Raw genomic sequence first — 16,355 nt, forward strand, 5'->3', positions numbered from 1 at the left:
AATGGGAGTTCCATTTTTAGTTTTTTGAGGAAACTCCAAACTGTTCTCCACAGTGGCTGCATCAGTCTGCATTCCTACCAGCAGTGCATGAGAGTTCCTTTTTTTCCGCATCCTGGCCAGCACTTATCATTTGTGACTTTTAAAAAAAATATATTTTATTGATTTTTTACAGAGAGGAAGAGAGAGAGCTAGAGAGCTAGAAATGTCGATGAGAGAGAAACATCGACCAGCTGCCTCTTGCACACCCCCTACTGGGGATGTGCCCGCAACCAATGTACATGCCCTTGACCAGAATAGAACCTCGGACCTTTCAGTCCACAGACCGATGCTCTACCACTGAGCCAAACCGGTTTTGGCCATTTGTTGACTTGATGATAGCTATTCTGACAGGTGTGAGATTGTAAGGCATTGTTGTTTTTATTTGCCTCTCTCTGATGATTAGTGACTTTGAGCAGGTTTTCATATGTCTCTTGGCCTTCCTTCTGTCTTCTTTCGAAAAGTGTCTATTTAGATCAGTTGCCGATTTTTTTGATTGGGTTATTTATCTTCTTTTTGTTAAGCTGCATGAGTTCCCTGTAAATCTTGGAGATTAAACCCTTATCATTGATATCATTGGCAAATATGTTCTCCCATACAGTGGGTTTTCTTGTTTTATTGATGGTTTTCTTTCCTGTGCAAAAGCTTTTTATTTTGATGTAGTCCCATTTGTTTATTTTCTCTTTAGTTTCCATTGCCCTAGGAGCAGTATCAGTGAAGAAATTGCTTTGGCATATGTCAGAGATTTTTCTCCCTATAGATTCCTCTAGTATTTTTATGGTTTCTCATCTTATGTTTAAGTCCTAGATCCATTTTGACTTTATTTTTGTGTATGATGTAAGTTGGTGGTTTAGTTTCATTTTTTTTGCATATACCTGTCCAATTTTCCCAACACCATTCATTGAAGAGACTGTCTTGACTCCATTGTATGTTCATGCCTCCTTTGTCAAATATTAATTGAGCATATGATTTGGGTCGATTTCTGGGTTCTCTATTCTATTTCATTGATGTATATAAGACTTTGAAAATTTAATGGTAATTAGACTTCCTGCCAGGCAGTTATTTAAGAGAAGTACAGACCCTCCTTTTGCCACAGAGTACTCCTTAGTTCATGGAGGATGGGTATTAGAGTTCTGAGATCCTCTGTTTCCCCATTCCATGTCAGGGCACTTCACTGGCTTAAGAGAATATATATTGAATTATATTTTTGTGGTGGTGTGAGGTTTAATTCTACATAGTATAATAGGAATGTATTTATGATAGCGTTCACTTTTGCCTTTCCCTGCACCCGAATTATATTATCAATATTGTTATAATGGTTTAAACAAATGAGAGTAAACAAGGGCTGCTCATAATTCTCTCCTCCAAGTTTGGAGGTTTGTCTCCTCCTCCTCCTCATTAGAATTGTGGAGGGGTAGCAGTCCTGCAGCAAAGACAGGCACACAGGCTTTCTCTGTGGATTAACTAGTTAGGAGAGACACTTTTTATATTGCCAAGCAGCACTTAAGCTGCTAATTCTTGACTGTGAAAACTGCTTTTCCTGGGCAATGCTCTTTAAGGAAAAACTTCAGTCCTGGGATTGGTGACTAAGGGAATGAAGGAGCACAGGGGATTGGGCGGGGTCTCGGCTCCCAATAGTGCCTCCTTATCCAATGAAAAGCATTTCCTATTGAGACCCCCAGAAGTTCCCCCCGGCCCTCAGCTTCAGCCGGGAGTTTGGGCCTTTTCTTGTGTCCTGTTTGTTAAAAGGCATGCCGGCTACTGCATTCAAGAGGGCCATTTTTTAACAAAGGGAAAGAGATAGATGTAAATAAGCTCACATTTTCAGAATGAGCGGTTTGCTGTAAGAAGCTGTGGCAGCCCAGAGTCTGCTACTTTGGGCTGGGCTAACCTTTCCCTGTTAAAAAAAAAAAAAAAGAAAAAAAAAAGGATTAAAATATGCACTTTTAAAGTGCGAGTTGCCCGTTCACATGCTTATTAGCTAATTTTCTACTCGCTTGAGCACACTCTCATCTAGCACACTCTTTCTTGGGGTAAGTCTCTTTGAGAAAGATTTGATTTGGGCGTTTGTGGATGGGGGTGGGGTGGGTGGAGGCCGCGTAACAGACTTCAGTGGAAATGCTTTGAGTGTTTGGGGAAAGAAGTTAGATTTCAACTCTGAAGTGCTGAACAGATCGTCGTGTGGAATGGTTAAAACGAGGAAAAAAAAGAAGTTTCTATTGTTTTGGCAATAATACTGTTTCGGTGGAAAAGATACAGGCTTTTCAGGCTGTTGTTTTATGTAAACACAGAGTAGAGCTTAGAAATTCTTTTGGCTAGCTTTATATTTCTTTGGTTTATAATTGATTGTGAGCTAATGTGGCTCCTATTATGAGATTTCTTCTAGGAAAACTATATGGAGCATACTTTGATGCTTAATTGATTTATGAAGAATGTGACATTTGCTATATTGAATAATTCATGAGCTTGACTATAAAGGAAGAAACATTTCAATGAAAAACTAATTCTGGAATAAATTGAGTTTACTATTACATGTTAAATTAGTTGCTGTTTTTCATACAAATGCAATAATATGATATTTAACATTCTCTTCTTATATGTCCTGAATATTTTTTTACAATTTAGCTACAAGATCTTGTTGAACTGATAAATATTGTATTTTAGTTACTTTGTTTTAGGAAATTTAGTAATGTAATTAATCATTATTCCAGCATGGACAAAACCAGATAAATCTAAATCTTAGAGCATTTCAGAGTTTTTTTGGGTTATTTACTTTGCTACCATACTAAATGATATTATCTTTTTTTTTTCCCCTTGACTAACGTGAAGACAACAATAAAAACTGAAGCTCCAAATTATCCAGTGGCTTTGAAACATGTTTATTTTTCAGAACAAAATTCCAAGGAACATATTCTATCAACACAGATTTTTAAATCATTTTTCCTTGTCATAGATGAAAAGTTTACACCCCTGCTATAAAGGATGAGTTCAGCTGATTCTTGATGGCATCTACACTCAGAGCATCTCCTGCCAATCAGATGCGAATGAAAGCAATATTGGAACAATCAAATCATCCTTTCAGAATGTGTACTCTCTGTAAATTAAAGAGAGGTCTGGGGCCTAACAGCAACACTCAGGCCAAAATTAGCTGGAGCTTCATTAATTCAATTTCCTTTGAGAGAAAATGCAGTGATAGTTATTGCCCTTGCTGTGGTGTGGTCAGGGCCTAATTGTGTGCTGCCTTTTTTTTTTTTTTTCTGTGTGTACGCTCATCACATATTAGTATTCTCTTGGCCTTAACTGGAAAGGAAAAAACACACACCTATAATGTATTTGTACTGAATATTAGTACTGAAAATTGGGAGCTTAATAGGAGGTCACCTACCACTGGGAATCCAGCCTTATTTTTAGTAGATACGTAATTTTATCAGAATAAAACATAGGATAAGTATTCTATTGATTTATTATTTAGTTATGTTCTGAAGTATTTTGATAAACTTATATTTTGAGGAAAGAATTAACTAGGTGACCGGGGAACAGGCAGCAAAGATTGAGGAATAAACTTAGTTAAAGCTTATGTGCCTACTGATATGGGCATAAAGACAGAATATGAGAGAAATGAGGGCATTAAGAAGACATTAAAACTAATTAATAAATATTTCTGATATTAATGGTAACTAAACTATATATGGTGACAGACTTACTGTGGTGTTCCTTTCGCAAGAAATACAAATATCAAATTATTATGTTGCATAGATAAGATTAATATAATGTATCGATATGTCAATTATACTTCAATTAAAATAGATAAAATAAATCTAGGAATAATTTCATTGAGTCTAACAAACATGAATTCCCCTTACTTCACACTTTGAGGGATTACATTTTTTTTGCAGTGACAAATGGGAGCAGGTGAAAACAACTGACTAAAGGGGTCAGTGAGGCCATTCCATAGTACCAGTTGAAAGTTGCTATCAATTAATGCAAAAGGTAGAAGAAAATAAACTGAGTCCAAAAAGAGATTGTGACTTGCTGTCAAACAGTTAGCTAGTGATGGATGGGGCTGGATGTGTTTTTATTGAATTAATAACAAATATGAAAACTTCTGGGTATTTGAAATTCCAAGTTTGCTTGGATTCCAAATAAAAATAAGTTTTAAAAAAATAATCTGTATACATTTTGAAAGCTATAAAAAAAGAAATGTTAATATTTCTGTCTTCATAAACCAGTAAAATAATATTCATTTCATTCCAGGAATATTGCTCTCTGGAGGAGTGTGAAAATCAATTCAAGGTGATCTCAAATATATTTTAAATTGTCTAATGATTTTACTATTTTTATTTCAGTTCTCTTAAATTAGAAAAATTATTTCAAGAGAGTTGGAGTATTATTTATCAGTCTGATTTGTTTAGGCCACCTTTGTTCAAAAGAGGGTGAGATGTGACAATAATATAATTTTGGCACTAACAGATGACTCTACTTTCTAGGCAATAAATGAGCAGGGTTCAAATGTAGGTGCTACTTGTAAGAATTTTATTGTCAACTATTTCTGGTTCTGTACAAGTATTTTGTGCTGAGTTGAGATTTGAAGATGTTATAGACATGCTATATTGCTTAGGCCTAGTTCATCCTAGTCGAGGCAGCAGTGATTGTCATTGTGCTAATGCCCAGAATTTGGAACCTTGTTCATATCACTGTAGTTCAGTGAGAAATAAATTTAACTGGGGTGGGAGTGCAGGTTGGAGACATGCCAATAGGGTCTCCACCTGTTGTTCCATTCTTCTTTCCTCTTCTCTTATCAAGGCTCTTGCCAAATAGTAACAGTTGTTGCCAGGGAAAAAGAAAAGAAAAAAAAAAAAAAAAAAAAAGAACAAAGAACCAACATAACTTCAGGCCAAAAAAAAAAAAAACCTCCTCTGTTCAGTTATTTTTAATTCAGTATATTTCCTTATGAAAGTGGAGGAAGTATTTTTATGCCTTTTGCTATTAGTTATCTTTAAACAATTATAGTTACATAGACTCATGGACTTTTTACTTATCAATACAACTAATAAAATATGGCACAGTAATAGCAGGTTTGTAAAATAAAACGTTATCTGATATTCTTTAATAATGAAATGCAAAACGTTCAGATACTATTTTATTTAAAAAAATATATTTTATTTATTTTTTACAGAGAGGAAGAGAGAGAGAGAGAGAGAGAGAGAGAGAGAGAGAGAGAGAGAGAGAGTTAGAAACATCCATGAGAGAGAGAGACATCTATCAGCTGCCTTTTGCACACCCCCTACTGGAGATGTGCCTGCAACCAAGGTACTTGCCCTTGACCAGAATCGAACCTGGGACTTTTCAGTCCTCCGGCCAATGCTCTATCCACTCAGCCAAACCGGTTTTGGCCAGATACCATTTTAAAATATGTTGGCTCTCAGATCAACCAAAGGACTTATATGCATGCATATGAGCCTAATCAATAGACACAGACAACAGGGGAGTGGGACATGAGTGAGGAGTGGGGGTAATGGGGGAATAAGGACACATATGTAAAAAAAATAATAATAATTAAAAAAATAAAAAAGAAATTGTGAGATAACTAGAAAAAAATAAAATATGTTGGCTCTCATTTACTTTGATTTGTATCATCTAATCCTTTTTTTACCCTATGGTCTTGACATACATTTTATTGAAAAGTCTTTTGATGTCACACTATTGTGACTAATTGTATTTTACAGCATCCATTGGAGGAAATCCCTAACCACAGTGCCTCCAGAAAGTTATTTGGTCACGCAAGTCTCAGATAAAATTGGTGCCAGAATTTGAACTAATGTGGTGAGTACCAATCTCCTGATAATAGCTTTCTTCATAATTCTTTAATTTTTTTGTAACCAATACTTCCAATTTATAATAGGTTATATAATATAAAAATTCATGAGGATTTGTGATTGTTTATTATAGTCCAGGCAATTTTGGTGTAGCTGAATATTGATTCTTTGTTTTTTTTTTTTTTTTTTTAATATATTTTATTGATTTTTTACAGAGAGGAAGGGAGAGATAGAGAGCTAGAAATGTCGATGAGAGAGAAACATCGATCAGCTGCCTCTTGCACGCCCCCTACCGGGGATGTACCCACAACCAATATGCCCTTAGCCGGAATCGAACCCGGGACCTTTCAGTCCGCAGACCGACGCTCTACCACTGAGCCAAACCGGCTTTGGCTGATTCTTTGGTTTTAAGCCCTCTGTGCTACTGGTATATACCTTTAGAGATGGGTGACATGGTTTTTATTCATATTATCAGGATCAATTTCCAATATTATCAGATAAGTTGATATGCAAATTGCTAACTGATTCTTGAGTAAAAAATAAACAAGGATGTCAGTATGTTCTATGAGAGAAAAAAAAAACCCGTATAGACACAGATAGCAATAAGGTAATTACCAGAGAGAAAGGGTAATGAGGGCAGGTAGAAGAGAGTAAATAGGGTATAAATGGTGATGGAAGGAGACTAGACTTTGAATGGTAAATATACATGGAATTATATACTCAAAACCTATAAGATTATATTGCCAATATAATCCAAATAAATTCAATAAAAATAAAAACTTAAACAAGGCATATCAATCTAAGCCAGCGTTTTTCAACCGCTGTTCTGTGGCACACTAGTGTGCCGCGAGATGTTGCCTGGTGTGCCGTAGGTGCAGACAAGACAAGAATTTTATAATTTTTCACTATTTTGTTTACTTAATATTTCATAATAAAGTAATTATAAAATACTTTCTTTGTGTTTATTTGATTCCTATTCAAGAGAATTACTTTATATATAGTCAATATAGGCACAGAGTTAAATTTTTTAACATTTTTTAATGGTGGTGTGCCTCGTGATTTTTTTCATGAAACAAGTGTGCCTTTGCCCAAAAAAGGTTGAAAAACACTGATCTAAGCAATTGACGCACATGGGGAGGCTTGTTTGAAATGATACCTCATACAGATCAATTTCCCAGCTCAATTCTAAAGTGAAATATCTACCTGTGGTTTCCTCCATATGCAATGTCATAAGGCTATATTATGTTTTGAAAACTATTGTATTATGAGACATCAACTAATGCATAGTTACATCAGTTGGAACCATGGGTATGATTGTGACCTGTCCTTCTGACTTGGTCTAGAAGGTTTTGTTAAGAAGTCTTTTCTGTTAGTACTCATCTGAGGAACAATAGTATGTACACATTCCCTATTACTCCAGCATGATGTCTTTATTTTTTTTTTCATTTTAAAATGTATTTTTTATTGTTGATAGTATTACAGATACCTCCCATTTCCCCCTATGTCCCCCCTTCTCCCAGCCCCTACCTATCCCCCAGGTCTTCACTACCTTATTGCCTGTGTCCATGGGCTATGTGTATAAGTATATGAGTTCTTTGGTTTATCTCTTCTCATCCCCCCACATTATGGTTTTGATTTGTATTTTTGAAACATTTTTGTATCTTTTTCATTTACCTCACTGCTAGATATTTATAGGCCAGGATACAATAGGTTTCAGCTTCCTCTAAAAACCATTGTGTCAATGTTCCTAAGCTTCAGAGTAGAAAGAGGAAATGTTCTGGGGATCAGAAGCACTCTGAACTGACCCTGAGCTCATGAAAAAGGGAGCAAAGCAAGAGAATTTGAGTATACTCTGTCTTCCAGGCTTTGTTTTTCTCTGGATTCACTTCTGTAGGGAACAAAAGCAAGCCAGCCTTTCTAGGCTACTGGTCATATGTCAGAATTTAGAGCTTTGTTTTTAACATATCTGAAAGTTTAGCATTAGTAAAGTGGAATAATTTAGGTATGCATTTTAATAGGGCTAAAAATCTAACTGCACTTCCTCCAAGAGCCCCAAAGATTCCAAACATGGTATATTTCATTAACATTATAAATGTTTATAAAAAGAAAAAAATTGTGAACACTAGTATGAACTGTCCGAATTGGCTCCATATGTGTAGGTCAGAGTTAAAAATTCATTGGGGTCAGATTTCTCTTTGGTCACCCTCCAGGTGACCTGCTTCCTGCCCATTGTCAATGAAAATGCATCCACCCAGTATTCTGACCCCTCTAGGTGATTAATTGTTGGAATAATTGGGTACAATGGTTTTTACAAGACAATAGTCTAATGCTACTTGCAGTGGAAGATGTAATTAACTGCGTCAGCCTATTTTTTTTCTTCTTGATCTCATCTGAAGCTCAAGAGTTGGCCCTTTGCCTCCATTCAGTGCACAATATGTTATCCATTTAGGAAAATCTAGTGGTTAAAAACACTGCTTTTTTTTGTGAAAAGAAAGGAGTTAGTCCAAAAAGAGAAGTTGTTTCTTGAATGCTGTTGATTCTCCTTCAGAATAAGCTTAGGAGCCAAATACTTCTCTGATTTTTTTTTAAACCATAGCTCAGTGGGAGATATTCCTTTGGAGCACCCTCCTGGATTTCCTTTTATGAGAAAATTGTGTTGTTAAGGTTGAAACTCAAGAGGGGCTCTCTTGGTATACATGGTGTTAGGAGAATGATGTGTTGCAAATATGAAGTTCAGCAAGAAAGATAGTCAAAGGTGTCCAGTTGTGTCAGGGGAGGGAGAAAGATAAAAGCTTATATAATGTTTACTTGTGGTTAGGTAGAACGGAATACTTGCAAGCACATAAACCTCTTGATAAGCCCTATTGAATCTTCCTAACATCAGCTATGAGGCTCAGAGGTATGTTTATACAGGGAAGATAAACTGTATAGCTGAGTTACAGACTGAACCTGTGTCTGAGTCAGAAATAGAACTCCTTGCTTCCAATGTTGTGTTAAGTCCCATCACCACACCTTCCCTGCTAGACCGCAAAGGTGCTGTGTGTTTAAACAGGAAAAGCTATGAATAGGGTCTTAGTGGCAGTTTCCCATGCCCTCTTTTCAGGATTGAGACTGTAATGCTTTCTTGTCTCTGGTCCTTTCTCTCCCACAATATTTGGTTACTCAACACAGCAAAGCAGACATATTAGGCATTTGCAGACTGCATGCTGTGGGTATAATGCATATGTTCTGGGAGACATAAAACTGGATGCAAAACTGGGGAGACAGAGCTCACCTATTTCTTTTTCTTTTTTTTTAAAAAAATATTTTTTATTGATTTTTTACAGAGAGGAAGGGAGAGAGAGAGTTAGAAACATCGATGAGAGAGAGTCATTGATCAGCTGCCTCTTGCACACCTCCTACTGGGGACATGCCCTCAACCAAGGGTCCCCTGAACCTGGGACCCTTCAGTCTGCAGGCCAACGCTCTATTCACTGAGCCAAACCAGTTTCGGCAGAGCTCATCTATTTCAAACACACCATTTTTGGGCAATACAAAATAATACATAGTCAGAGAGCTAGAAGCATGCTGTGAAATTGGCTCACCATTGGGCAGACTGGAGGAACTCTGGGGTGGGGTAAAAAGACTTCTATTATGAAAGCATTTTCCAAATCAAATAAACTTATTGTCAGTTTATTATAAAAGGCAGGTGCAAGCAAATAATAGCAAATGAAGCTTGATTTTAATGTTGGCTTTTGCAGTCCCATATTTATTTTAGATTGTGTAACTATGTTAGATTTTGATTTCTTTCAACAATTAAAAAAGACCTCTAGAGTAATGGATAGTGATTTGGGGTGTTAAAAATAGTATGTAAAGTGGTTTAAGCAGTTGACATGTTCACCATTCTCTTTTTTTGTTTCTGCCATCCCACTGGTGAAACAATCTGCAGTAACCTGGGTCTACAGCTCCCAAAGTAAAATATGAAATCCATTGATTGATATTTTCTAGTCTATTCCTATATTTTTCCAATCAGTTTCAGTGGCCTTAAGCAGAGTATTGCATATTGTACTTCTTCCTGATAAAATTGCAATGTTTGAGATGAAGCAAGATACAGAGGATAGGATTGGAGTAATCGTGAGATAGAAAAGGCTCTAGATACAAATTGGATGACAGCACTGGCCTCTCCCCAGCAACATTTGTTTTTATTTCACCCTTTCTTCTCTTTCTCTCAATTCTCCTATTTTTCTTTCTCTGCTACTTCCTTTATGATCTCCTATTCTGCTCTCCCCACCTATATTTACCTCTTTCTCACCTGCCTTTTTTTTCTATCTGGGGACCTTGTTTGGCCCAGGTTTCTGCTTCTATCTATCAAAGTTGCCTCTAGCAAATTTGAGCTTGGCTTATGAGATAAAATGGTCAAGAAGGAATATGATCTTAGTGCAGTATTAGGCTCAGGGGAAGCACTTCATAAAGATTTGTTAAATAAGAATTCAGAAATAGCCAGATTCCAATATTAATTTGAAAATTTCAGCTGTTGAAAATGACAACTATTTGCATCTTGCATTTTTCAAGGTCATCTTTCCCTATAGGCACTATAGTGAGTGAATTTCTTTTTTCCTCAAACCATTTTTTTTCCCCTCAAGCCAAACACTGCCGTGATTTTAGGCCTCTATAATGCTGGCAGATTTCCCCCTCCACTCCCTTCTTTGTTATATAGAAAGTGTCTTTGACCTGTTCGTTGGGAGTTGAGAGGAAAAAGTGACATAAGTAGGAATCACTTCAAAGAAATGCCTTTCACATTTTAAAATATAATTATGTAAAAAAACATTACTGCCTATACTATACAAGGGGACAAAGAGCACTTTTATTCCATATCCTCCTCATTGAAAAGAATTCATTCAGCAACTATTTATCTATAGTGTATTACAGAACATTTCAAAGACAGTTTTTGTCCAATGGCAGCTGTTAATCTAGGAGGTTAGTAAGATTTCTATATGTACCTTTGAACAATGTTGGCTTAGTTACCCAACATAGTGATTAAATCAGTGACTACCACATGTACAAGTGGTGGCAGGCAGAGGGCATGTACCGTATTTTCCGGCGTATAAGACGACCCCTAATTTTACCGTTAAAACATAGGTTTAGGCCTATATTCACTGTATAAGACTACCCCCCACTTCCGAGGCAACACCAGTTCTTTTTTTAATAGACCGCCTCTCTGACTGGCTAATCTGCGCAGGCTTTTTTTCGTTTCAAAAGTCATCTTATACGCCGGACAATACGGTAACTAGCTAGGTGAGCATACATTTCACTTGTGTTCACCAGAAAAGGCTTTATTGACCAGGGCCATATTTGGAGCTGAAGGCATGAAAATAAGTGATGGAATGGGCAGTGGGAGGCAAGAGAAGGAGGACATCCTAGGCCAAGCATGTCAAACTTCTGGCCCACGATGAATATTTTTGCGGCCCAGCCAATATAACAGTATATAAGAAATGTTTTAATAAAAATTTCATAACTTAATTTTTACAATGTTCAGTTATACATAACTAATAACAATGAACTACAATATTTGCTAATAACTGATTACTAGAATCATGTTGCATTCATTCCCTTATGTGCCTTATGCACAGGTGCACCATTATCTCCACTAATACTAGCAGGGAATATTTTAGCAGCCGATTTTCGTCATTAATCTTGTACTGACTTGTTTGGTGTGCACAACAGGAAATATTTCGCTTTTGGAGAACAAGAAAAATAGGTTTATTTGTGTTACGTGTATTAATTTGTACAATTATGCAGTGTCTGGTAAGTTAATATTCAAGAAAAAAATTATTTTTATTAAAATGTTCTATTGTTTTATGTTAATGACTAGTGGCCTGGTGCATGAAATTTGTGCTTGGGGGCAGGGTGTCCCTCAGCCCAGCCTGCACCCTCTCCAATCTGGGACCCCTCGAAGGATATCCTACTGCCAGTTTACAGAGAATGGGCCTAAACCAGCAGTCGAACATTCTTCTTGCAATCTGGGACTGCTGGCTCCTAACTACTCACTTGCCTGCCTGCCTGATTGCCCCTAACCACTCTGCCTGAAGGCCTGCTTGCCCTCAACTTCCCCCCGTGCCAGTGTGCTCACTCCCAACTGCCCACCTACTGGCCTGCTTGCCTCTAACTGCCCCCCTGCTGGCCTGCTCACCCCCACCATCCCTCCTCACTGTCCTGTTTGCCCCCAACTTCCCCTCTACTGGCCTGCTCACACCAAACTGCTCTCCCACTGTCCTGCTCACCCCTGCTGTTTTGCTCACCCCAACTTCCCCCCCACCAGCCTGATCACCCCCAACAACCCCCGCACTAGCCTGATCACCCACAACTGCTATCCCATCCTGGCCTGATCATCCACAACTGCCCTCCCCTTTTGGCCTCTAGCCACCTCTACCACAGCCTTGCCACCATGGCTTTATCCAGAAGAATGTCCAGAAGGTCTCCTGGAAGGTCTCCCAGTCTAATTAGCATATTTATTAGTATAGATAGAGGCCTGGTGCATGGATGGAGGCCAGCTGGTTTGCCCTGAAGGATGTCCCGGATCAGGGTGGGGGTTCCCTTCGGGCATGGGGTGGCCTGGGAGAGGGACCTGTGGTGGTTTGCTGGTCAGCCACCCCCCCATGGGGTAAAGGTCCCCGCTGGGGGGGGTGTGGCCAGCCTGGGTGAAGGGCTAAGGGCTGTTTTCAATCTGGACACACCCCCTTCAGGACGGGGGTTCCCGCTGGGGTGTCTGGCCTGCATGGGTGAGGGGCTGATGGCTGTTTGAAGGTTGGCCATGCCTCCCAGCAGGGACCCTCACCCCATGGGGGCATAGCCAGCCTGGGTGAGGGGCTAATGGTTGTTTGCAGGCTGGCCACACAGCCCAGCAGGGACATTTACTCCATGGGGAGCATGATCAGCCTGGGTAAGGGGCTGAGGGCTGTTTCACCCAGCTGTTCACCCAGGCTGGCCACATCCTCTTCAGGGTGGGAGTCCCCACTGGGGTGCAAGGCCAGCCTGGGTGAGGGGCTGATGGCTGTTTGTAGGCTGGCCAGGACCCCAGCAGAGATTCTTACTCTGTGGGGGTGTGGCCAGCCTGGGTGAGGGGCTGAGGGCAGTTTTCAGGCTGGCCACACCCCTTTCAGGGTGAGAGTCCCTGCTGGGGTGCCTGGCCAGCCTGGGCAAGAAGCTGAGGGCCGTTTTCATGCTGGCCACGCCCCTGGCGGCCCAGGCTCCCAGCCCCGCCTTTTTCCCCCCCCCTCTAGCCTCTCCTTGAGCAGAGGCCAGGTCGGGGGCTGGAAGCTTGGCTTCCTCCCTTGCCAGGGGCAACCCAAGCCTCCTGCTTGCTCCAGCTCTGTGGCCTAGGACATCTTTGTTGGGTTAATTTGCATACTCGCTCCTGATTGGCTGGTGGGTATAGTGGAGGGATGGTCAATTTGCATGTTTCTCTTATTAGTGTAGATGACTCATTTATTTCAGCCCTTTGTATTCAGCATGTCTCTGTCAAAATAAACATACATTTCTAGGAACATTGAAGCTTCCTTTTTTTTTTTTTTTTTTTGTGGCTCACATAAACTTAAACCTTTTTTATTTGGCCCGTGTTAGCCTTTGAGTTTGCCATGCTTGTCCTAGACTTAGGGTTTGGAAAGGGGATTACAATCTGCAAGAGGCAAATGCTGAGATCATTATGAGATTTATCTCTCTAGAAAGACAATGTGATACAGTAAAGAAACTTTTAGCTGGAAGCTTTGTAATTAATTTCATAACTTAATTTTTACAATGTTCAGTATACATAACTAATTATGTATAACAAATTAACTGAGGGATCCCTAGTCTCAGAGCTCATGTTTTAGAAGAAAAACATGAGTCAACAGTTTAATTCAGGAATTTAGTCTCACCTGTTTTAAGAGCATGTCCTGGAGGTCCCATATCCACCTGTGGTCTTGTGCAATAGACCTAATACTCATACAATGAAGTTTAGTAATATTGGAGAGTAGACAATACAATTTAGAGTAGCTTAATCATTTGGTTAGGAGTTAAAAAAAATCAACTCTGGTTCTAACTATATCATTTGTGGATTCGTGGATTCTTCCGATTCTGACATTACTATAATTCTAAATTACATAGGCCTCAGTTTCTACTTCTGTTATATGGTGAACCATTCTTGTCTTGTGTATTTTATGGTGTTCTTGTGGGAATAAAATAAAACATGCTTTTGAAAGCTAAAAACTGCCATATAAATTTCAAAGTATTAGTGTTGTTTTAACTATCAGAGTCTCTCCTCCCTCTCCTGAACCCCATCTCCCCATAGCTCTGTCCGTCATGTAAACACAACATCTCATTCCTGTTCATTGCAATGCTATGGTACTCCACTTATTATATTCAATGTGGTCTCTTCCACTCCTGCAATATACTCTTAGAGTACTTTTTAACATATGGTAGGTGGTCAAAAGTACTTGTCAAATCAAATTGAATGTTATTTTCAATCTCGGTAGACAGAATATCTTTTACTCCACAGAAATAATAGATGGAAGGCAGGTTTGATGATTCATAATATCTTGTCTCCCACAGGAGGAAAACATTTCCTACTAGTTCCTAGTGTGAGAGTGGTGAACCCTGCAGCCAGCAGGCCTCCTGAAATAAATCCATGGGTGACGAAAGATTCATTGACTTTCAATTCCAAGATTTGAATTCAAGCCTCAGACCCAGGTTGGGCAATGCTACTGCCAATAATACTTGTATTGTTGATGATTCCTTCAAGTATAATCTGAATGGTGCTGTCTACAGTGTTGTATTCATTCTGGGTCTGATAACCAACAGTGCCTCTCTGTTTGTCTTCTGCTTCCGCATGAAAATGAGAAGCGAGACAGCTATTTTTATCACTAATTTGGCCCTCTCCGATTTGCTCTTTGTCTGCACTCTACCTTTCAAAATATTTTACAATTTCAATCGCCACTGGCCTTTCGGTGACACTCTCTGCAAGATCTCTGGGACTGCATTCCTTACCAATATCTATGGGAGCATGCTCTTCCTCACCTGTATTAGTGTGGATCGTTTCCTGGCCATTGTTTATCCCTTCAGATCTCGTACCATTAGGACCAGGAGGAATTCTGCCATTGTGTGTGCTGGAGTCTGGATCCTGGTCCTCAGTGGTGGTATTTCAGCCTCCTTGTTCTCAACCACTAATGTCAACAATACAACCACAACCTGCTTTGAGGGCTTCTCCAAACGTGTTTGGAAGACGTATTTGTCCAAGATCACCATATTTATTGAAGTTGTTGGCTTCATCATTCCTCTGATATTGAATGTCTCTTGTTCTTCTGTGGTGCTGAGAACCCTCCGCAAGCCTGCTACACTGTCTCAAATTGGGACCAATAAGAAAAAAGTGCTGAAGATGATCACAGTGCATATGGCAATCTTTGTGGTCTGTTTTGTACCCTACAACTCTGTTCTCTTCCTGTATGCCCTGGTGCGCTCTCAAGCCATTACCAATTGCTTTTTGGAAAGATTTGCTAAAATTATGTACCCAATCACCTTGTGCCTTGCAACTCTTAACTGTTGCTTTGACCCTTTCATCTATTACTTCACCCTTGAGTCCTTTCAGAAGTCCTTCTACATCAATACCCATATCAGGATGGAGTCCATGTTTAAGACTGAAACACCTCTTACCACAAAGCCTTCCCTTCCAGCTATTCAAGAGGAAGTCAGTGATCAAACAACAAATAATGGTGGTGAGTTAATGCTAGAATCCACCTTCTAGGTACGAGAATTGTCTTTAGATCCAAATATGGTTTCTCCAATGATTATTTTCCTATGTTATGAATAAGATGAAATATTTGAAGCTAACGACACTAAGAATAGATTAATGTACTAAATACAGCCAAATACATTTATTTGAGCATTTACTTTATATATGCTGATTTGTTCAATAATTATAGGTCAGGTCTAATTACTACAATCAAAAGTAATGCCAAACTCTTCTGCTGGATTGAAATTTTATTATATCACATTATGTAACTGGCAAGTGGACTTGACTTTAGTGATGTGGATATTACTTTCAAACTTTTAAAATCATACTCCATTCTGAAAATATTTGATAATTAGATTGGGCCTATAAATATAGAACAAATTCAGGGATTATTTAAAACAGACATTTTGTGTTACTACTGATATATTTTTGTTTGGATTGTTTTTCTTTTAATTTCCATCAAGTTTATTTTGGCCTAAAATAATTAATAAGAAATGTATCCAATTTAAAAGGGCTGGCAAATTTATTTTATATATGTTGAAAGCAGAAACATAAATTGTGTTTGCATGAGCATGGATGGGAAGAAACAGAAAATTTACTGGATTTACACATTTGCAGTCACCAGCATTGTCAGTTAAAAAAAAATTTTTTTTTTACTACATTAAGAATTTCATATGAAACTTCAAATTCAGAAAGCTGCTAAATATGTGCCCAAGATAGGTATACAATGGAAAATCACATAAAATAACAAATGTCCATTA

The 16,355-nt window shown here is 38.6% G+C and overlaps 1 protein-coding gene across 1 annotated transcript; it reads left to right on the forward strand.

Moving 5' to 3' along the window:
• Positions 1–1,750: 1,750 nt before the first annotated feature.
• Positions 1,751–16,355, forward strand: LPAR4 (lysophosphatidic acid receptor 4). The gene is made up of 4 exons (XM_084871227.1): positions 1,751–2,069; positions 4,291–4,329; positions 5,763–5,859; positions 14,418–16,355. Exon 4 carries the CDS (start codon positions 14,494–14,496, stop codon positions 15,604–15,606), a length of 1,113 nt encoding a protein of 370 aa, XP_084727353.1. The 5' UTR covers positions 1,751–2,069; positions 4,291–4,329; positions 5,763–5,859; positions 14,418–14,493; the 3' UTR covers positions 15,607–16,355.

The sequence above is a fragment of the Pipistrellus hanaki genome (assembly GCF_964339955.1).
Source record: "Pipistrellus hanaki genome assembly, chromosome: X".
Lineage (NCBI taxonomy): Eukaryota > Metazoa > Chordata > Mammalia > Chiroptera > Vespertilionidae > Pipistrellus > Pipistrellus hanaki.

Excerpts from the sequence above, each read along its gene's own strand:
- LPAR4 (XM_084871227.1), top strand. The coding sequence starts at position 14,494 with ATGGGTGACGAAAGATTCATTGACTTTCAATTCCAAGATTTGAATTCA.